Source organism: Heliconius melpomene, chromosome 18, assembly GCF_056956725.1.
Source record: "Heliconius melpomene rosina isolate 202511_hmr_F chromosome 18, ASM5695672v1, whole genome shotgun sequence".
In the NCBI taxonomy this organism is placed as follows: Eukaryota; Metazoa; Arthropoda; class Insecta; order Lepidoptera; family Nymphalidae; genus Heliconius; species Heliconius melpomene.
The window spans coordinates 16,558,451-16,581,832 of record NC_140406.1 but is presented as its reverse complement, the minus strand read 5'-3'; the positions used below and the strand labels follow the sequence as shown (position 1 = coordinate 16,581,832).

General features: G+C 37.1%; 1 protein-coding gene and 1 long non-coding RNA gene across 2 annotated transcripts in view; both read right to left on the bottom strand.

Annotated features, from left to right (window-relative positions):
- Window positions 1-2,665, bottom strand: part of LOC146529744 (uncharacterized) — a 111,626-nt gene extending 108,961 nt beyond the window's left edge. Inside the window, exon 1 of the long non-coding RNA XR_014878982.1 lies at window positions 2,342-2,665. This is a non-coding gene — a long non-coding RNA (uncharacterized LOC146529744). The remainder of the gene's footprint in view (window positions 1-2,341) is intronic.
- A 3,485-nt stretch (window positions 2,666-6,150) lies between these two features.
- On the bottom strand, window positions 6,151-23,124 carry LOC146529743 (trypsin-7-like). The gene is made up of 6 exons (XM_085201788.1): window positions 22,993-23,124; window positions 9,633-9,784; window positions 8,965-9,092; window positions 7,196-7,451; window positions 6,479-6,628; window positions 6,151-6,338 (listed from the first exon to the last, which is right to left on the bottom strand). The coding sequence occupies exons 1-6, from the start codon at window positions 23,012-23,014 to the stop codon at window positions 6,186-6,188; spliced, it is 861 nt and encodes a 286-aa protein (XP_085057914.1). The 5' UTR covers window positions 23,015-23,124; the 3' UTR covers window positions 6,151-6,185.
- Window positions 23,125-23,382: the final 258 nt, after the last annotated feature.

Genomic DNA, 23,382 nt, shown 5'->3' with positions numbered 1-23,382 from the left:
AATTTACATACTTAAGTTTGCGGTCGTTGATACTGCAAATACAACAGTTGTAATAGTTTTAATGTATAATATAAATATTAATTTCCTTTTTAGATGTTTTTCCCTTATCTGTTTTGTAAGTTTTCACTTCATACATAATTTGATAACTGCAGGTCCAAGTACCTTACAGATTTTGATAACGCGGCGAATTTCATACAAAATTCAGAAAAAAACAATCTTTTTGTCTCAGTCTTTGTCTTAGATTGCCGTATCCTCTTTGACAGATATTATAATGTCAAAAAATAAATGGTAACTCAAAATCAGGGCCAGAGCAATACCTTTATTTGTCACAAATAAAAATAATAATAACTCACTTTGATATCCACCTTTTATATATTTAGACTAGTGGACCCGGACGCGGCTACGCCTGCATGAACTATAAGAATATTTTCGCGTCGGTCATACTCATACTATGCCGCCCGAAGGCTAGGTCACGTCGAATCAGTGACATCTCCTTAATTATTTATTAGAATGTTATACAGTAAACTATAATTACAATTTAGATGAAATGTTAAGAGTGATTATTATATTTATTTTCATAAGGATGAATATCAAAATGTCGCGGTAACAGTCGCGTAGCAACGACGGTTGTTATTAACATGGCAGAATAAATTGCATGTCAAATTAGAAAGTATTTTAATATATTAGTATACATATGTAATGTAATGTTATATAGCCTATAGCACTTCTGAAGAATGCAGCTTTCATATAAAACAAAAATAAAGTAAATCGGACCAGTACAACCAGAGATCTTAGCGTTCAAACAAACAAACAAACAAACAAACTCTTCCGCTTTATTATATTAGTATAGATTACATGTAACAATTTTGATTTAACTAAAAATAAAATGAAAAATTCTGTCACGGCAGCTATACCGGAAGCCAGGGTTCCCTGGGCTCCCTTTGGTTTCTTTCAGTTGTCCAGAAAAAATAGTTTTATAAAGCACAAATGTTATATAAACAGTAAGATATGCTTGTTGCCTCATAGCTAACTCGATCTCACCGCTATGCCGGTACGATCAAAAGTTGATATTTCATATTACGTACTCCTTATTCACATATTCGAGTTCACGTCCTTGCCTACACTACAGTCTGGAATATACGGACAGATATTCTCTCCATGATAAGTTAACTTAAGTTTTGCTACTCAACACGATGACACTCATGTCACGACAATTGTCTCGTTGGAAATTTGGTGGAAAGTGGGTAATGGAGTGTTTTACCACTAGTCCTGAAGGAAATTACCACCGATGTTCTTTAATGAATGGAATCTTTCCTCTTTAATTTCACTATTCTACTCGACATGTTAAAACACACTGATTCGTCTCCCTTACCTCCGAAAAAGTCTTGTATAAATATTTTTGTTTCTGTATATTGCATACTCAAGCACAAGCACAACCGACAACGGTTTTCGCTTTCCACCCGAATTGTGTGTGTGTAATTTGCGGAACTCAACGCCCCGCCTGATTGCCATACCGCAGCAGGTGAAATGAAAATAAATTAAATGCAATCATTGAAGCCGTCTCACTCGGGGCAACGGACATAGCGCGTTGTTATGTTCTGCCACTCACAACGCAATGGGGAGGATCAGACCCACAACCACCAGATTAAAGATGGACGCAAAACTTAAATAGGAAATGCCGCCCATGTACTCCCACTTTCATCTGCATGCAGGTCGAGTTCCCGCGAGTGTTTTCCAAACGTTTTCCTCCGAACACTACTTACTATTCCTCTTCCACCGAGCGACGTGACCATGATTTATTTACAGACGAATGTCCCGCTTTTATTTATATCGTATATATACATATCGTACAGATTTCAGATTCAGCTATATACAGGGTAGAAGAGGCAGCGCTTCTTTTACTGAAACTGCATATAGGGTAAAATATTTCAAACCCGGAGCTAAAAAAATTAATCAAGATGCCTCAACAGTTTGGACGTAGGATTTTTTTTTCATTTCACGATTTTTCTCCATACGTGTATATCGTGTGACGCACACATACACATACTACTAAGCGTTGCCATACTTCTACTTTTCATTCGTCAAAACATAACCGAACGAGAAAGAACGATATCTCGCGTTCTTTTTCACGCAATTACCTATTTATTATAATAAATCTAAACAACGTTCAAAGCTCTTATTAAAATTGTTTAATAAAATCCTACTTTAAGGCAATTTATTATATTTCCTTTATTATGAAATTATTTAGAAATAATGCATGGTTATTGAACCACCCACAAAATTATATTCAACATTTTTAACACACCAAAATGATATTGAACTACAATAGATAGGTACTCACATTTAACATTAGTGTTACATCGTCGTTGTCGCATTCTCCTTTTACTGCCACTAATATTTACACCATAAGTAATATTAAAAACTCAACATTTGTTTGAAATGTCTTAAAAGAATGTTTGTTTTGATAGTACTCAAATACTGACACACAATAGTTTCACATTTGAGAAAAATACTCAGTAATCACATCATCACGATCACGAAACATTCATCACGATTTTAGGAATCCTATTAATGATAAAATTAATATTAAACAACATCCAAATAATTTAAAACACTTAATAATTATTCAACGTCTAAAATCGAACAAAATAATGTAAATACAACAGAACTTAGCCGTTCCGCGGCTAAGTTCTGTTCTTACACAGATAATTAAAAGCATTGTAATAGTTGCCATTAATTAAAATACTTATCGAACATACTTTTAAATTTTTTCTTAAGATTTTCATTATTATTTATATTTGTTTAAATATTTTGAAAGAAAATCGTATAAAAATTAAAGAGAAACGAGTCTTATAATGTTAATATTATGTCTTTTTTCTTTTATTAATTATTACAATAAACATAATTATTAAAACATAAATCTTAAATGAAAACTAGGATTCAGATTTTGAGGTAAAATATTTTTTTTATAAATTCAGAATTGGTATTTGATTTAATCAAATAGTAATTCATATATCTAAGCATTTACATATTTAGCGGAAATAGTAATGAGAATTTTATAACATATTAATAAATTGACTGTAACTGTCAATTACTATAAGTAAGTGGTACTTGTAATTTCGTAATTTTAGGGACACGGTATTGAATAAAAAGTATCGGTACTGTACTCATGAGTAGTATCGAAAAAAAGTATTGTACCCTCAAAAGTATCGATACTTTGAAGTATCGAATACTTTTTTTAGAGCTTAATGCGAATATGTAGCACGCCAATGTCAGTTAGTAAGTAACGTGTTTGTAAAAAATAACAAAATATTTTTTTTAAGCCACTTACTCATAAAACTATCAACACAAAAGTATCGATGTTTTGAAGTATCGAGTACTTAGTATATAAAACTAGCGACCCTCGCGTGGCTTCTCCCGCTTATACTCATATTATAGTAGTTGACAGTGGAACAGATAACCAAACTCACAACCTTTCATATTTATAATGTCAACTAAGATATATGGACATATAAAATACAGATATTGAGGACAAGAACTACCCTGAGGGCATTCTTCTATGAGAACTAATAATATGATGTTTACAAGACTTCAGTATGCGTTGTTATAATAATTGGCTGTCTATTTTAGTACGGGAATGTATAATATGCTTATATGATAGAAATAACAACGTATTTTGTTTCGTCTACAACATTTTTTGTATGTCCTATGTTTTATGATGTTGCTCGTCTAAATGAATGATGTTTTCTTCATGAAGAGAGGGATGTAATTACATACTTAAGTACGAGTACATTACACTGTTTTCCGCTTTTAGGTATCACCCTGCTATATATTAATCCACTAAATTGTTAAACCATAGTGGTTCTGGCTTCAGTTTCTACTCGGGTTAATGCAATATGTAGTATTTTCATTTTGTCGCTCTGATAACGAGGCACATTCCGTCGTTTAGTTCCACCACTCAACATACAGCGCCTAAAGAAATCGGCCGAAGATGGGGAACGGAGGTGACTTGATTGGTAACGGAGTATATTAACACTAGGTTCCTAGATACTCTTTGTCTACTCTTTTATGTGCTGGATACAGCGTGAGGCTTAAGTGAAAATTGTATTGTGTAAGAAGTTTTATGTTTTTTTGCGTACCCTAAGCAGAGAGAACCTAATGTGAAAATACTCCGATCGCCGCTTTCCCAGCCAATTCGAGACAATGCACGTTGAGTGCTAGTACTCAACAATGTCCAGTGCATAGAGAGGAGTCTCGTCGATTAGGGGGGAACCCACAAGAGTGCAGGTAGCCATACTTCATCCTAAAACTAACAAATAGTAATCAAGAATGTTAGCAGTACCTACTTACGTATAAAAACAATCTATCACGATTTAATATTTACGTGCAAAATGAAGGTAGCTTCCGAGCTATTTAAAATTAAAACGACTTGTTTCTTTAAGGAAAAAGTTAATAGCTTTCCCAATTAAATATCGAAAGCTCGAGTCCGCTGAGAAATGCGGCAGATGATTAAGCTTGGAAGTAAACCAGCTTAAAATAAATATTTATATAGGTATGTGTAGCTGAAAGTTTTTTACATTTTATATTATTTTCTCCTCGGTTGTGGGTTCGATTCCCACTCGGCGAATTAAAATACTTAATGGTTTCATTTCCTCGCTTTAGTAACGAGGCATAGCCATACTTTCTCATCGAGCTACGACGAAATACACTTGTTACAATTTATTTATACTGTTATCATCTCTGTAGGGATATTTTTACAAATTTCTGCTATCTTAGAAGCTTAAGAATCTATACTAATATAATAAAGCGGAAGAGTTTGTTTGTTTGTTTGTTTGTTTGTTTGTTTGTTTGTTTGTTTGTTTGTTTGTTTGTTTGTTTGTTTGTTTGTTTGAACGCTAAGATCTCTGGATCTACTGGATCGATTTACTTTGTTTTTGTTTTGTATGAAAGCTGCATTCTTCAGAAGTGCTATAGGCTATATAACATTACATTACACATATATACTTATATATTAAAATACTTTCTAATTTGACATGCAATTTATTCTGCCATGTTAATAACAACCGTCGCGTCGCTACGCAACCGTTACCGCGACATTTTGATATTCATCCTTATGAAGTTTGATAAATAATTAAGGAGATGTCACTGATTCGAAATGACCTAGCCTTCGGGCGGCATAATATGAGTATGTCCGACGCGAAAATATTCTTATAGTTCAAGCAGGCGTAGCCGCGTCCGGGTCCACTAGTATTACATAAAATTATCATTTGACATGACAGAATCCCATTAATGAAATATCAAAACATTTTTTAAGTGTTATTCCATATTAAGGGAAAATACTTTTTTAGAACTCTCTCTCTCTCTCTCTCTCTCTCTCTCTCTGCTCAGCACTAAACTTACCCCAAAATATACCGAACATCAGCATGATATTACTTATTTAAAACATATCTTATATCTCGTTATCCTTTATATAGATAAATAAATTAATAGTAAATAGAAAATAGTGATGACGTCGTGGTGCAGTTGCGCTACATCTGACTGTTGACACGATGATGCTGGGATCAATCGAAACAGGGACTGCCTCAGCAAGACAGGGTGCGGCGTTAAGTTACACACAACGTATTCGGGCGAGAAGCAGTGAACAGAGCGTCTTAATATTAGGTTTCCTCTGCCATCCTGCTATATGCAGGATGTGCGTTAAGCTGAAAAATATAAATGCCTAATACTCTAACGAGGTGAAGTGATATATTAAAGCCGAGATATTATGTCCAAGTTTTGAGAGGAAAAAAATAATTTAAAAGGCTTTTATTCTTAATGAGTACGGTCGGGTTCCCCAGACGACGTATTAATTTTTCTCTGACGAAATCCTATCAGCCCTCTTTATAATAAAAATTAATACCGGCTTGTTTATATAAATTTAAACATTTACTTTGATACTATTTTTGATTCATATTTTTTATTTCATGAACAGATGAGGCCATTCCTGGCGCCGAGGTTGTAGCGTGCGACTGAAAACACGACAAATTGTGGGTTCGATGCCCAATGAGTGGAGAAAATGAAATACCTATTTCATATTTTTCTTTCCTCGTTCTGGTAACGAGGTGAAACTAAAAAAAAATATTGAGGAGTTGTTACAAAAGAAAATTGTCTTTTTATTTGTAAATAAATACAATATTTTTAATAAGTTACAAAGGTAAGCCAGTTATAGATCTTATCCAACTACGCGCCAGCGGGACGTTTGCGTACACGCCGGGATGGTTTGGTTCAGCACATCCGATACCGTACGAGACGAGGCCCAGGAGCTTGCCCTGGTAGACCACTGGGCTGCCTGAGTCTCCCTGAAAATTGAAAATTTAAATTAGTAAAATTACGCTTAATGCTTGTGGAAATGCTATCAACGCGACGGTTGTGGAATCAATTTCTTCTCGGAGGAACAAATTAATTTAATTATAACGACAAAAACAACATATAACCTAACCTGACAAGAATCTTTTGTCCCGTTAGTAAATCCTGCGCAGAACATTCTTTCCGTTATTTGGGAATATTGTCCATCCGGCAAGTTCCTGCATTCCCTTTCACTTAGCAATGGAATATAAATACGGTGAAGGACATCCTGCATGCGATTTGCCTAAAATATTAACATTAACGTTTTATTATTAACTGTATGTAGGTATCTATATATATAAAATCGAAAGATCACTCACTCATCACGAAATCTCAGAAACTACGAGTGCTAGAAATCTCAAATTTTGCATAGGAGTTACTTATAGGACGTAGGTGCTCGCTAAGACGGGAATTTGCAATATTGGACTTCTAAGGGGTTGTTTTTTGGGGTCGAAAGTTTGTATGAAACTTCGTTACTACAAATGCTACGAGTCTCAAATTTTGCATAGACGTCACTAGGACGTAGTCATGGAGACAGAAATAATAATAATAATAACATAGTTCACGCGGGTGTAACCGCGAGCGGGCCGCTAGTAATGTATATAATGGTCGTTGGTGCATTTGATATTTGATTCTCTTAAATGGTTAAATGGTTGACCTGGTTTGCTTAAAAAATGTGAATGGACTACTCTCAAAGATTTATTTGTGAACTATTATACTAAGTATTTACTAAATGATAAACGATTTAATGAAGCTTCGTAATCCGGCTAAAAAGTTTCGTTGAAAATATAATATTACTTAAAAAAATTACCTTATATTTTAAATATCCCCATCCAGTAATAGACACAAATATCCCAGGCTGTATGTCGCTAGGTTGCGCGATGGCTATCGGTCTACTTGCAGAAGTGATCGGTACTGGTTTCTCTAAGAGAGCTAGCTGGTAGTCATAGTCGTGAGTGTGAAGTTTGGTCCTATTCCAGAAGGGGTGTAAAAAATGTGCGCATATCCTATATCCTAAAGCATCGCTCCGAAACGTGGAACCGGCGTACACGTACTTCTCCTTGATGCTAAACAGGAAGAAAATAATAATGACGCTAAATATGGAGAAAAAAGCATTTTATCGTCAAGTATCATATTTCCATAATTGGTAATAAAAACACTAAATAACTAAATAGTGCACTAAAATATGGTATAGTGTTCCTCGATAAATGAACTATGGAATAAAACAAACAGATCTTTTCTATGTAAAGCAGTAATTTAAGACCAGTTGTGGCGCAGAAGCACAGACAACGAAATAAAATATTTAATATTTTCATTTCTGGTAACGAGGCAATGCGCGGCGTTGAGTTCCACAAGGCAATGCCTCCAGAACTCGACGGAAAATGGGAAACGAAATGCTATATTCCCAAGTACCCTCTGCCTATCCCGCTGTCTGCGAGATACAGCGTGAAGCTAAAAAAATCTGTTATTTCTAAGATTAGCGCCAAATATCAAAATAAGCCCTTTAGAGTTATAATATTAATATAGAATAATAGAGCAGTATAGTTTTAAGTATTGCTCAGAGCATTCCTACAGTCACACAACATCAGGCTCAAACACCAGTGTCTCATACAGACGCGGAATTACAAATATGACAGTGATCTATCGCCAAGCCATACCAATGTTTCATCGTTAGCCGTTAATGAGGGCCGTAATAACTGATGACTGGCGCTAATTAAACAGCTCCAGCGTAGGGGCCGCGGGCGCGGGTTCGGTTCCCGCCCGTAGCACATAGTCGTGCTCGTATACCAGATTAGCGGTAAAGGATTATATTAATCAAGCGGGTCGATATCGTGTTTGCGAAGGTATTGCGTGATTTATAACTTAGTGTTATTATAGCATTACGTTAAATTATCAATAGCTCCGTTATAAATTTGATTTGCACGCTTCGATATAATATAAGGAAATGTTATTTGATACGTTTCTCATATTTGTTTTTGAATGGATGTACTGAACTGAATGGACCTGTGCATATTATTATTCTTCATCCTTTTTATATGAAATTATATTTTGTGTGGGTCAATTGACACTTTGATTCAATATCTAATGAAATTTTAGTCTTGAAACAACGATAGATCCGCGATCGGGATGTAATTAAATTATGTATTTTTATTTCTACACTCTGGTAACAAAACTCAGCGACTCTGAGTACCGCCTCTCAATGCGCAATATTTCGAAAATTGGATTCTGTCCAATTTTCGGAGCTTGGGACGGAGTGTCGTAACACTAGGTCCCCTATGCAGATGCCTTTTATATTGCAAAACTTATCAAGATGAGCCGTCGAACAAACATCCTTGCTTTTATCCAATTCATACAATTTAACATGAAAAGTTCCCCACTGTATGGAATGGAAGTGTCTTCAGGAGAACAGAGTATCTTAACACTAGGTTCCCAGGCTACTTCTGCCTACTTTGCTTCGTATACAGGGATATAGTATGAAGTTACAAAAAAAGCTGACAAAAGGTAAATTGAGTACATAAAACATATTTTCATACATGGTATATAAGTAGGTAGGTAGGTACCTACAATCAGTATACTCACTTACAATGCGCCGCAGTCAGCACCCACTCGGGCGCGATGAGGACGCCGCCGCAGTATTTACCGAAGAGCACCTGGTAGGGCGCGTCGTAGATGGTTATCTTCTTGCCGCCAACTATCCTCCAACGAACCTTTACGAACAAAAGATAAGTCTAACAATTTAAGTTTTTTTTTGTATTGGTTTCACGCTGTATCCCACACTCAACAGGGCAGACAGGGCAGACAGGGCAGACAGGGCAGACAGGGCAGACAGGGCAGACAGGGCAGACAGGGCAGACAGGGCAGACAGGGCAGACAGGGGGAACCTGGGAATCAAGTATTAAGATACTCCTTTCTTATTAAGACGCTTTGAAATTAAGATTGAAAGGCGGAACCCAAAATATTAATAAAATTTTTGACAACTAAAATTTTCTTAAAATTACAATTATTTGAAACATTCAGGACAAGGGCACGTCTAATAAACATCACGGTTGAGAGTACAGAAGAGAGTAGAGAATAGAGAATAGACAATTCTCACGTAGAGGAATGCAATAGGTATAGGTATATATATATATACGCAACTTGCAATGGCTCGAAAATTAGGCCGTGCGTAGAAAACGGAGTAACTTACGTTACACTGCTATAGGAAGAATATAGTACCTACAGAAGCATAAAAAGATATGTATATTTACTTCATCTTCTTCACTACCCCGATCTAGTTCTGTGAGGCCCGCGAGGTGTTCGTGGTAAAACTGATACTGCCGCGGCGGGCTGTCGCGTGTTAGCACTATCCTGACGTAATGTTTCACGCAGTCTGGCGTCAGGAGGCCTGAGTACAGTGGCTCTGAAAAGTTATATATTTTTTTAGAATATTATAAGAAATGTTTCTGGAATCTGAGTTATTGCCCCATTCTTTAGTTATTGCGTCAACACAGGCGTCTACATAATTTTCGAGATATTGCATGTTAAGTGATGGACTCAATGCACTCAAATAATTGACCAGAATGGGAATTGAACCCATCCCAACCAAACACTTATTTAAAAATACTGAAGATCATTTAAAAAATCGTTAGTAGCGATAGAAATGATACGTGTATTTTACTTTCCAGGTCAATGAGAGTATCTTATCGAATCCGACGAGTCTGCCAAATTCCAAATTCACTTTACAAAATCGTGTTTTTTCCGTAGCACAGTTGGGCGTATCTTGCTTAATAAATGTGCATATATATTTTGTAAATGCCTTTCAGGCGATGCAATTCAATTTGGATGAGCCAGATTGCTTATGATGGTTGTGGATTCTAATCTTGATTTACGAAAATATTATTTAAAATTGTTATTCCTTTAATTGATGGTGAAAGTGTACGGATACACTGTTCCCGACTTTCGCTAAGTTCTCGAGATATTGCATGCAATACACCATTAAAAGAACTACGTATGACACTTATTATTCTGTAACAAACTATTTTTTTATTCTTTACACAATACGAAGAGGTCTTTGATCAACTCCATCCTACTCATCCTTTTTATTTTCCTTATATTCCTACTTTCTATACAAATACAAGGCCACAGAACACTCGAAACAATCTATTTCGCACAAGTCATTTCATCACAATAACTCATGTTTCAACCAAATCTAGAAACTATTGACTAGCTGAAGCATTCATCACACCATATATAATACACGTCGTTGAATGAAGAAATAAAAGGAAAATGCTGTATAAGGATTCTCTTTTGTGAATTAATAAAATTTATAGAGGCTCAGTGTATTGCCGTAGTGTTTGACTGCACGATTGTGGGTTCGACTCCTATTTGAGTTATTTTCCCACCCTGCTAACTGAAGTTGAGTTTCGTTAAACAACACGCAATGTCTCAAAAATTGTCTCAATGGCCAACGGAGTGTTTTACCACTAGATTCCCTCTGTCTATCCTACGATATATAAGCTACAAAAGCTAAAATACATAATCTAATTGGTTGTAGATTACTAAATATTTTTTTAAAAAATCTAGTTTAATTTTTAAAATGTTCAATGAACACACCTTTTTAAGAGATTCATGGATGATTTAATATATATTTTTGCTTTTTCATGCAACAAAGAAATCTTAGTGATGTCTTTAGAAAATAGCTCTATTGTCTGACCATTTAGAAGATATAAGGGGATTACAACGCCGCTTCACGCTGTATCAGCATACAGCAGGGTAGGCAGAAGGTACATAATGTTAAGACATTCTGTCCTCCACTTTCCGCCGAATTGTGGAGGTGTTGCGTGCTGAGGTCAACGCCGCTCATTGACTTGAAATTTTGTCTAATAGTTTTTTAGGACTACGACGTGTAGTTCCGCCAATTAACACGGAATGTCGTGAAAATTGGGAGCTGCGTGAGAACCGGAGAGTTTTATCATTAGGTTACTTGTCTCTGCTATCTGTGCGAACCCCCACAATTGGAATTCCAACAGTCACATTTCACAAATAACGTCATGTTTTTATTATTATTATAAATCAAATTAAGCAGAACGTCACAATATATATGTATTAGTTACAGTCATGAGTCGTTTTTTAATCGAGCATTCTTTTGTTATATAAATAAAGAATTATAATTATTTTTATTCTATAAATTATATTTTTTAAGCATAGCGGCATTTAAGGCCGGGTCTTATTACAATAAATTATAATTTAAAAATATTCAATAATTCATTTCCTCGATCGAGAATGTAACTCACAGCTGTCACGCTTGTGCCCCTGCGCGCTGTGTCACGACTGCCTCTTTACATTTGTTCGAGCAAAAAAAGTATTATCCAATATTAGAAAACCGAGCTGAAACCCTAGAGCCAGCTGTAACGCACACCTAAACTAGAAGCAATTTAGATTTACCAACGCTTGTTTACATTCCAAAGCGTTCTGTTTAAAATTGTTACTTCTGAAAAAAGGATTGAAGCAAATATATTCGACAGGATACATATGTAGGTATACTTTGAAATAGCTAGCATTCAATTAGCTTGAGCTTCATTGAGTTTACATCTTGTTTTGTTTTTTACTTAATTAGAGATTAATTAAACAATAAAAAAATAACGACAGCGAGCAATGAAGCTCCAGAATACAGCGAAAAGTGGGGAATGAAAGCGTCGTAATGGAAACAGAGTATCTTAACACTAGATTCTCTCTCTGCCGACCCTACGGCGACGGGATATAGCGTGGAACTAATAATAAATTTTGTACAATTAAAATTTTAGGGCATGTATGAAGAGGTTGATGACAGTGGACGAGGCGGAAGAGGTATGCAGAGGCCATAGCATTTGGTGATCCGTTCTTCCTATCGCTATCGCTATGGATACAGCGTGAATCTAAGTTAAGTTAAACTTTTACGTTAAATAATCAATTGACTTCCTGCTTACCAGCTGGAAGAAATTAATCGGTTAATACGGTGGTTATAAATTCAATTACTATAATTTATAATGGCATATAAATATGATATCATATTTACATAAAAAAATATTGTTATATATGCATTAATCACAATCTGAGTAATAAATGAAATTAATACTAAAAACAAAATAAATATAATGTAGTGATCAATCACTAAAAGTGTTGCACAGGCAAAGCGCGGCGTTGGTTCCGTCACTCAACACGCAATATCTCTAAACCACGGCATAAAGTTCGGAACGGAGTGCCTTAACACTAAGTTCTCTCCGCATATCTTGCATATGCGGAATAAATATCTAAATTAAATCTCTATTTACCATCTTCTACTTTTTGCGCGAAGCTTCCACAGAGGAGCACAACAGACATAAATCTGACTAACATGACTTTCCACAATACTGTGGAAATAACATTAGACTCGACTACTCCTAGCAGGGCTGCACTAATCGGTTTCACGCGCCCGATAACGGATTTAATTAATGTATACAAATTACCCATAACTGTCACATTTTGATAAATAACGCCTTTTGCTCTTATTTGTCTAATCTACTCAGTTGTCAATCAACCAAAGAGTAGAGAAGTGCTTCCTATTTTTTTTGTAGTACTTTTTTCTTGAAATTTTGTACTTGCATCTTTTTTGTTTACGATATGTAACAAGGTAAGTGGTGAGCTGACAACAAATGACATTTTTTTTTCATGTTCTACCTTCACACAATATTCCGCACATAGCGGGGAAGGCAGAACCGGCAGGGAACCTGGAAACCTAGTGTTAAGACACTCTCTCACACTATTAGAATGAACAAGGTCATGACAATTATTCGTTTATTTCAAACATTATCTTTACACAGTATCAAATATAGTTGCTTTCCGCTGGCTGTCGCTATGTATGCTTAGATCTTAAAAACTACGTAACGGATTTTGAGGCCGCTAATAGATAGAGTAATTCATGAGGAAGGTTTATATGGCAAGTCTTTAGTCTCTAGTTTATATGGTAAGTCTAAGGTAATAAGAACGTAATTGAGTGTGTTAAGTAAATAATTCAGTAGTTTAAGCGGGTGAAGTCAGGAGCGGGTCGCTAGTTAAATAATAAGCGAAAGTACGAGTGTAAGTTATATTATAATTTTATTACTAAACTAGCGACTAGCTCGCGGCGTCGGCTGATAGAACGTAGTACTCTAGGGCACGAAGATGAACCATATATATCTTAATCTGACGCGCTTCATTCATTCAAAGTGACGAAATTGTTTTTCCCATTCTAACATTGCTGCGAGCTTGCGTCACATCCAAATCGTCAGATTATTATACAAGAGTTTTTTTTCCGGTTCACTTAACACCCCCTTAGAAAATCTGACGCGCACGATCATATTTTCATTTTTAACTCTTACCTACGACCACCTCCATTATTAAAACAATCAGATTAACATATTTACATTCTAAAGAATACGGTTGAGTATGTCCATGCAACAGTTATTTTTTTACATATTTGAAAATCTATAGCCGCTCGCCCCACCGATCGAAAGATTTGTATTATATGACATTTGTTTCTTGTTATCATCTAAGCTTCGCGACCCACTAGGTCTCTAAGACGCCCGAGCAAATCCCGAGTTCCCCATCTACTATATATAGTTGTTTCATTGAATTGCCTGAATTTTAATTTTTATGTATAGTTAATGTGTTAAAATAATAATATTATTAGAACACAAACGTTATTCAGATTGATAAATAAATAAATAGGTAGTTCAAGCGGCCGAAGCCGCGAGCGGGTCGCTAGTCTGTACTATACGAGTATGTCCAAAATCAATTCAAGTAACTCCATATTAGCATAATATATCAGTTTTTGATATTATTGAAAACCTTTTTAGTTTACGACGGTCGGAACAAATCGGCCTTATCTCTTTAAAACTGATACTCGTAGTTCCTCTAGCCCGTTTTTGCGTGAACGTTGTGACACTTTGTTTTGTAAAATATGATGGGCGCGTGTGTGTGTGTGTGTGTGTGTGTGTGTGTGTGTGTGTGTTTGTGGTTAGATTTGCATATTGAGACTGTTTTTGTTATAATCATATTTGTTTTCATATCGCCACGGCGCAGGACTCACGGGACAGGGTGTGACTGTAAACGTGTCAGTTGTGTGTTCGCCCGCTTGAACTACATCATTGTTGTTGTTTTTTATTATTAGCGTTCGGAGCGTGACAGAAGCACTAATTACTTCGCCAATGTCACGTGAAAACACACTATACATTAATATATGATTATTCATTTTAAAAACTGGATTGACTGACAGTGACAGTCAAATGTGTTGATGTCAATGAATAATTTAATTTACTCGTTTAGAAACAGCCCTAAATGTCGAATTATTGATTTGAGTAAGAATTTATAATATTATTTTTAAAATAACTGTAATGATTGCATATTACAAAAAATACCCAAATCGAATCGAATAAACCAATATCCAAACCGAAAATATTTAATTGAGAACCTCCTCCTTGTCGTCGTTAAGTCGGTTAAAAATACAGATTTATCACAAACAAATACAGATTTCTTATAAGTATAAGTATTTGTCTTTCCCTTGTCTGATAGAAAACTAAAGGCGTTAAGGTCCACTACACGTTTTAGATAGCTACATAAAGATAAGATAACAACATTTTCAGACAACATAATTTGAAAATTTGAAAATTTGGCTTTTATTTTGATTTTTTAAAGCAATTTTCATGTAAAAATGTTGTTTTTCTTTGGTTTGTTTTGGTTTCCTTTGTTTTACTTTATTTTTTCTAGCCTCACTCACACCTTAACTTTCAATAAGGTTTCTTCTTCCTACCCTGTTGTAGGCCACATACAATCTGAAGCTAAAATAATTACGAAAGACGTCGAAATAAAAACTAATTTCGACTCTTATCAGAAGGGTTAATAATAGTCCAGTTAAAATAAAATAACAATATATTATAGGGAAAAAGCACAAAAAAGCAATTCAACCAAGGAGCCTATTAAAATGAAATATAATAACGTTACCAAACAAAGGGATTTCGAAGGCTTTCATCGCAGTGACGTCGTTGGCTGAATCTCCTCCCTTATTTATTTTTATTTGGGTTCTATAAGCAAATGCTATAAACAGTTTATTTGAATAACAATACAATTATATCTATTTTTTTGTTTCTTTTATAGAATGCTAAGGCCGTCATGACTGTAAATAACGGTGGTGGGTTCGATCCCTACTCGGGGGAAACTAGTAATTTACATTTGCTAAATCTGGTAATAAGATAAAGAGCGGCGTTGCAACTTGAGACGCAAAATCTCCAAAATAGAGCTGTGCTTGTTCTGACGTTCTGACGTTCTGTTTGTTCGCGCTAATCTCCGGAACAGCTGGACCTATTTTATAAAAATAGGTTTGTTGTCAAGTTGAGACGTTCACTTAAAAATACAGTGGGTTAAAGTGGACCCGGACTCACGAACTTATTTACGAAAACATTGAATTTTGCCGTGCGCGCGTAACTGCAGTCTACCTAGATAGATATGGAATAACTAAGCATGTTTCTATTTAATTCGACAAATTAAAAGTAAACATAAAAAAATATGCCTTCAATTTTCCCTAAATACTCTTAAATAATGTTAAATATATTAGTATAGTTAAAGCGGGCGAAGCCGCGCGGAGGCTCCTGGTTATATGCATATTTAATTTACCATAACTTGATCACTTATAATATACTGTGTAATGTAATCATTAACGTAATACGCATGACTTAGTTTTTTTTAATTAAAATAATCAATTTCTTGCCAAAGTATTAAATCTTGAACTTGATCTTAACTTGAGTTAATAATCAATTTAACTATAATTATAATAATTGACTGTGTTCTGTTCGTTCAGTGGTCAATGACTGTATTTCTTTCACTTTACATCCCCATTACACGCTATATCCCGCATACTGGCACAGCAGGGTAGGCCGAGGGCTGCTTTGTGCGTAATGCAGCTGCTGAAGCTTAAAAAAAGCTATGTAAAAATTATAACACTAACTCTGTTAACAAATTATCTATTTATCATAATTTTAGGCCAGCCGTGCGGGGACACAACCGGGTGGTATAGGTCCGGTTGACTCGAGAAAATAAATATTTTCATTTGTTCGCCTCAATAACGAGGCAAAGCGCGGCGTTGAGTTTCGTCACACAACACGCAAGTGTCTATAACTCGGGGGAAAGTAGAAAGCGGAGTGTCTTTACACTAGGTTCCTTCAGTCTATCCTGCTACATCTACGGGATACAGCGTGAAGTTGATTAATTATTTCTATTAGGTTTCACGGTCTTTTTTATCTTTTGGTTGATCTTATAAATATATTTGCATCTCTTTGAAAATTATGTAAAACAATACAAACTTCCAAAAAAAAAAATAAATAAATTCTCTACGTACACATCGCGAAACACAAAACATAAGCACATAAAATAAAACAAAACAACATTGTGTGAACTTTTAATTGACAATCCATGTAATATATGTACATACTTTGGACGGCACAAAACAAAAAAAAGTTTAATGTCACAACATTAAAAACAACGTCTCATCTAAAAAGGCCGGGGACAAAAGCCCGATCTCGATCCTTCTCTAGAGGGAAGATATTATAAGATTTATCAAAGTCAGGCATAACCCTCAGAAACTGTCACGTCATTGCCCTCTCTCACTTCCGGCGGGGGTAAGATAATGGTATTACAATTATTTTGTTAATGCTAAGTATTTTTTACCAATTATCAACATATTTTGATTGGCAATAAGATAATCAGTAACGTGTTTTGTTAATAAATGCGACGATGAAATCTCACTCAAATAGTTAAATAGTGAAAATAGTTAGGTTTTTTACCATCTAGTTGTGTCCCGATTCCCACATATAACAGGTCTTGCAGAAGGGAACCTAGTCTACCTAGTATAAGCTCAACATCTGAGGTAAGTTCAAAATAAGCTAAATCGGAAAAATCCTGACGTATGTAAAAAGTTTGAAGGCCTGGCCATAAATGCTTGGTTGAAATTCGGGCCGCGCTATTCAATATTCACTTGCAAATGGATTCCGTAAGCTCATCGTATAAAAAGGGTTAATTAAAAAAATCGACTTCGGGAAAATTTGGCGGCGGAATGGTAATGTGACCTAAAGAATAGGGGACGGTTGGCAGAATATTAATGAAGATGTAATTTGAAGTGTTGGCGGTACAGTACCACAGTGGCTTCACTACGTACGATAGATGTTTGATAGAGGCAGAGGGAATTTAGTTGTATTGAGTAATGAAACTCAACGCCGTGATAGCGTATCCTTAGCGTTACTAGCGGAAGGAAATCTTACCCACGAGCGTCAGAATCCTCAACATTAGATTTTTATTCAGTCAGTTTTTTTATTTAGTCAGTATATCATCAGTCAGTCAGTAATATCATCAAATGATCGCAGAACAGAGAACGATATGGACTATTGTAATATACAAACCAATTAATATATTGACTTTACCTACAATCAGATTAAAGATTTTACTGTGTTTGAACTCACAGCCCTCCTCATCCCCACTTGCATTACAGCAACGTAACTTTTTCAATTAGCACACATATTTGTAAATTCTGAAGTAAAATAAAACATATTTTTTCAAAAGAAAAGTTTAAGTTTAAACGAGCGAGCTCTTTCAGGGAACCATACGTTAGATCACTTATCAGAATTATTCAGATTACTCGAAACGACTGTCGTTGACGTTTGATTGACAGTCGGGATCGACTACTTAATGACCTTTCGAAATACGGAGGAGGTTGTGTTATGAGAGCCCACCTATGAGACCATGACTGCTGCCAGCATTTGCCTACCAAGCTATTTAATATTTATAGAAGAAAGTTGGAAACAAAAATATATAATCTTGTATATCTGTAAGATATATAAGTTAAAGAGGGAACAAGCAACAGCTATTTTAAATCTGACATCTCTACCTAATATATGTATTACATAAAAGTATCTCGTCATAAACAACGCACAGACTAAGTTACTGAACTTAGAAATTTGAATGTGGCATATACTAATTAAGGCGGTATAGATAATTCCTACAGGGACCACTACATTTTGCGTTCAGTGTTTTCGCATACTCAATTGCACTCAATCTTGAATAAATAGTAGCACAAAACACTTAATATATTAAGAACTCAGTGTGAAAAAGTGCAACATAGTCCCACTATCTCACCCCATTACCCACTTGACTTACAAATTCGCCAAGTTTGCCATAAAAAGTTCTTAAAAAGGCAAGGGTTGCCTCAGGGGTGGGTCTTTGAAGGGCTCTCCGCAATTATTTCTATGAGGGCTTAGCGCCACGGGACCAGAAGGGTTGCGTAATTAAAATGAAACGACTAGTAATTCAAGCTTTTACTGTTGAGTGGAAAATACGTGAGAGTGTACTTTATTTTAGCTGCTTTTGTGTTTTTATTTTTGGAAGTCTTGCTTCAAATTATATGTTGTAACAAGACGGTATTGTTTTAGTTGTTCCTAAATTTTTAATATGACATAATTGTAGATTATCACAATTAAGCGGTTTTTAAGTCCGTCGTACCGCAGGGGTGACGCCGTTGGGTTTGATTCCCACTCAGCGAATGGATTATTTAATTTCTTTATCTCGCTTTGGTAACGAGGCAAAGCGCGCCGTTGAGTTCCGTCACTCAATTGCAATGCCTTCAAAATCGGTGGCAGGGAACGGAAGTGGGGAGTGTCTTAATCCCAAATTTCCAGGGTCTCTCTGCCTACCCTGCTACGTGCGACATACAGTGTGAAGCTACAAATAAAATCTATATTTTACAACCAACGCTCATTTAAAACACATTGAGTGGATTAATATTTGCCATAACGGTGCTAATTATTTATTTATTATGAGGGATAAAGCAGCGTACCCAGAGGGAGCCCAGTCTAAAGGTTTTCACGCACCCTACCTACAATCCTAATCAAAACGCGACGTTGATTTTCGCCACACAACACGCAATGTCTTGAAACTTTGGTCAGAAAGTAGGGAACCGAGTAACTCGAGAGTTGGCACTAGGTTCCCTACTTATGTTTTTTTTTAAGCTTCATGCTGTATCAAGTACATTGCTATATACTAGCAATGTAGGCAGAAGGAACCTGAAAATCTAGTTTTAAGACACGTTTCCGTTCCCCACATTCTGCTGAAGTTTAGGGGCATTGGGTGTTGAGTGACAGAACTTAACGCTGTGAGAACTTACAATACAAATAAAGGAAAAAAAAATATTATAGTTTATTTCATAAAAATGTATGCATCTATTCGTCAATTTAAGTTTGTAAAAGTTGTACTTCCCGTAGACCTACCTCCTGAAATTGGTACGGAAGCCTCGGTGAGCGAGCCTCGGTCTAACTCGAACTCAACCGTTTTCTTTTTTGTTGATGTAGGAGTGACAATGTCGTCGTCGATGACAGCTCCGGATTTGCGTAAGTTGGTTTAAAAGGCAATTTAGTTTAATCTGATTCACTGTAGAGAAAGATTTCTCTCTGAGTACTGTTAGATAACTCTTGATAGATGGAATTAATGTCTAAACAAATTTCTGATGTATTTTGCTATAAAATTGCTCTTGTTTTTGGTTTGGTAGCTGTTTTTTTTTAATTTCACGATATATCCTATATATAGCTGGGTTGGCAAAAGGAACTCGAGACACTTCTTTCCTCAATTTTCGAGATAACCCGCACAACAGATTCTAACCCTTTTTTTTTGTGAGGAAATCCTGTTACGGATACCGGCCCGAGTGGGGACTCGGGTTATGTGGGACTCGCGGATCGGCTTACGATGCCTTCCGAATACCCACTAAAACCTCACAGTGCTCATCCTCGACCGCCACTGGTCGCGAGACGCGGGACTACAGTCGTCCGCGAAACGCCGCGTCGGGAGCCTACAAGGCACGTCGCGGAGTTAAGGGTGGGTGTCTGGGCACCCTCGACGGCCTGCTCGGAGTAGCGCGCGGGAGCAACCTGCGCGCGTCTACTCGGGTCAGGTTGGTAGGCGGCCAGATTCCCCAAGCTGACCGCCCTCTGGCACGTTAGGGCGAAAGGCGGCGATGGTGTGCCGCCCTCCGGCGACCCGGTCCCTTACGGTGGGTGGCGAGTTCGACAAAAGCCTCGCCCGTTCCGCTGACTCCTTCTCGAGCACCACTGCCTCGAAGAAGGAGGCCCATCCCACGAAGCCTCGCTGTCGGTCATGGCCTTGACCACGGCCGGTAGCGAGAGATCTTCCCCTATGACGTCGCGCAGAGCGCGATGTTGAGACGCCCAGGCTGTACACACCTCCAAGATGTGTTGCGCCGTCTCATCAAGGCAGCGTCGCACCGTCGCAGTGGTGGGAGCGGACGTCGGGCTCCCTTCCAGCGATCCGGCACAGGTAACCCCCGAAGCAACAATGCCCCGTGAGTACCTGTGTGGTGCGGAAGGTTAGGACGCCGTGACGCCGCGCTAACCACTGGCGGAACACTAGACGAACTGCCTCGATCGTCATCCAGCCGGGATTCTCACACTTCTATCGCGGCTTCCCGTTCCTCCTCGACGCGTGCTTGGCTTGCCGGTTTCCCGGACGCTAGGCCCCGACGCCGGCAATAGACCGACGCCAGGGAAAGAGCATCCAAGTCCACGGCATGACCCCAACCAGTACGCACGCCGCCTCAGCGGAGATGGTCCGGTAAGCCGGTTTCGCCCGGATGGCCATCACCCTCTGCGCACGTCGCAGCGGGGTGATGTTGTGCCGATCCAGGGCGTCCGCCCATACGGGAGCACCGTATAGGGCCATCGACCTGACCTCTCCGGTGTGCCAACGGCTCGAGGCGCTCGGCCCATTCACGTTGGGCAAAGGGCGCGCCAAGGTCGCCGCTGTTTTCAACAGTTTCGGGGCCAAAGATGTGAAGAATGGCCCCGAAATCTCCACCGGCCGTCCAGAACAAGTCCGGGGTATTTCATGCTCCTCTTGACGTCAATACTGAAGCCGCTTACGATGATGTGGACATCTGTTGGAACAGATTCTAACCCTTGGTCGAGTAAATTATTAGTACCAAACTCTAAAACCTACCAAAATCTAAAATTTAACATATCATTAATGTTATATAAGTTGACATAATTCGCCCATTCAAAGTTATGAATAACTAAACACCGTTACAAGTGACGTGATCAGCACTTAATATGTAAATAGGTACCTTTGCCACCGAAATTGGATTCTACTGCCGTGTGCGACCGAGTCACTCCACGCGACTCGGGGCTCTCAGCACCGCAGTTGTTTCTACATTACGTTATGATATTATATTAGTGGGATGTTTATTGTACGCCAATTATGTACTATATTGTTAATTACCCCTCAACTGTGTAGTGCTTATTAGGGCTGTCACATAACAACCTGTCAAATCTGTGTAAGACCCCATAATAAAATAAATTTATAAATTTTAAGGTTTTTGTTAAATAAATAAATAATAATAATAATACATAGCAGTATATTTAGGGGAGCCCTGGGAACCCATTGTTAAGTGACTTCGTTCCCATTAAGACACTTTCATTCCTTACTTTGCCGAAGTATGGAGGCATTCAGTGTTGAGTGGGAGAACTCTACGCTGCGATTTGCCTTGTTACCAGAGCGAGAAATAAAAATGAAATTTATTAACATTATCTTCGAGAATGCAGCTTTAACGATACTTTAAGACGGTCACCAAGGAAAAATCTTAGAAACCTCGGAAATCTTGAAAAAGTCAAAGCAACGCTTGAAGCCATGTATGAAGAGGTCGAAGTCAGTGCGCGGTGCGGAAGATATTTACAGATACTGTAGCATTTAGCGTTCTATTCTCTTTCACTAGCTCACTATTGAAAACAAAAACAAATGTAACTCTCTTTACTGCGGACTCGAGTAATATTTATAAGGTAACGGATGATGTGATATTTAAATTATCTTTTACTTTTTACATTATTATGATTTCTTTAAATGCATAATTTTGTAGCCTTTGCCTTTCTGCAGGGAATTAAGCAGTTGCTGGTGCTGCTGCTCCGAGCGGTGGTCGCTTCTTGTTGAACTGACAAGTTGAATAAATAATATTTTAATTTTGATTTTGACAGAACCTACAATTACCAGCAACAAGCATTAGGAACCATATAATATTTAGGTCAAAAATATTTAACTGTTACCTAAATGAAAATTACGAGTTTTTACAAAATTAAATTCTAAGAATACGTTCTTGTAAGGTATTCGTAGCCGAAGTGAATGGAGCCTCGTTAAGAAAAAAAATGGCTTTAATTCCATTAGAAAAGTGCGAGCGGAAAAGTAAAAATGTAAAGTTTCATTATTAGAAATTTAAGGAAGGGAAAAACTATTTCTATAAGAAACGATTTAGGATAAATGACTTTTTTGTCTTTTAAGCAAAGGCAAATAAAACCTAGTGTGAAGAAATTCGTTTTCGAATTTTCCCCGAATTCGGGCCACTGTTAACTGAGTGGCGAAACTCAACATTTTGTCTTCTGTTTGTACCAGGTCCAGCAGGGAAATCGAAACTAATTTAAATTATATTCATTTCCCCGAGTTCAGACTGTACCACGACAACCATTTGCAGTTGCAGTCAGTAAGATATACTTATACGATTATGCTCTTATTATGCTATATATAACTGTTATACTTTACCGTTACCGTGAGCACGTGCCATCGTGGCACGGGGCGCAAGCGACTGTTGTGTGTTCGATTTCCAGTATCTCCATAGGAACGGAATCTTTTAACATTAGGTTCCCAGGTTCCCTCTGCTCTCTGCTATGGGCTGGATACAGCGTGGAATAAAAAAAACATTGTTAAACTTTAAAATGTATGAACTCGGAAAGCCTATCTAAGCATAATATTTTAGTAGTTAACTGAGCTATATTCAACGTTTTAAAACTAAAGGCAGCTAATAATTCAGGCGCTAGTCGCGGATAACTCGGAGGGGATTATTTCAAATAAATTGCAGATCCCCATAATTTATATAAAAGTACTGGGAAAAGTGAATAAAATGGTTAAAACAAGAGCTTTAGAAACGAAATG

Bases quoted from the DNA above. Each gene is read 5' to 3' on its own strand.
- LOC146529743 (XM_085201788.1), bottom strand. From the start codon at position 23,014: ATGGCACGTGCTCACGGTAACG. The intron at 9,093-9,632 runs GTAAATATACAT...TTGTTCGTAAAG, and splicing joins GGGGTAGTGAAGAAGATGAA to GTTCGTTGGAGGATAGTTGG. The intron at 6,339-6,478 runs GTTAGGTTATAT...TTCAATTTTCAG, and splicing joins GGACAAAAGATTCTTGTCAG to GGAGACTCAGGCAGCCCAGT.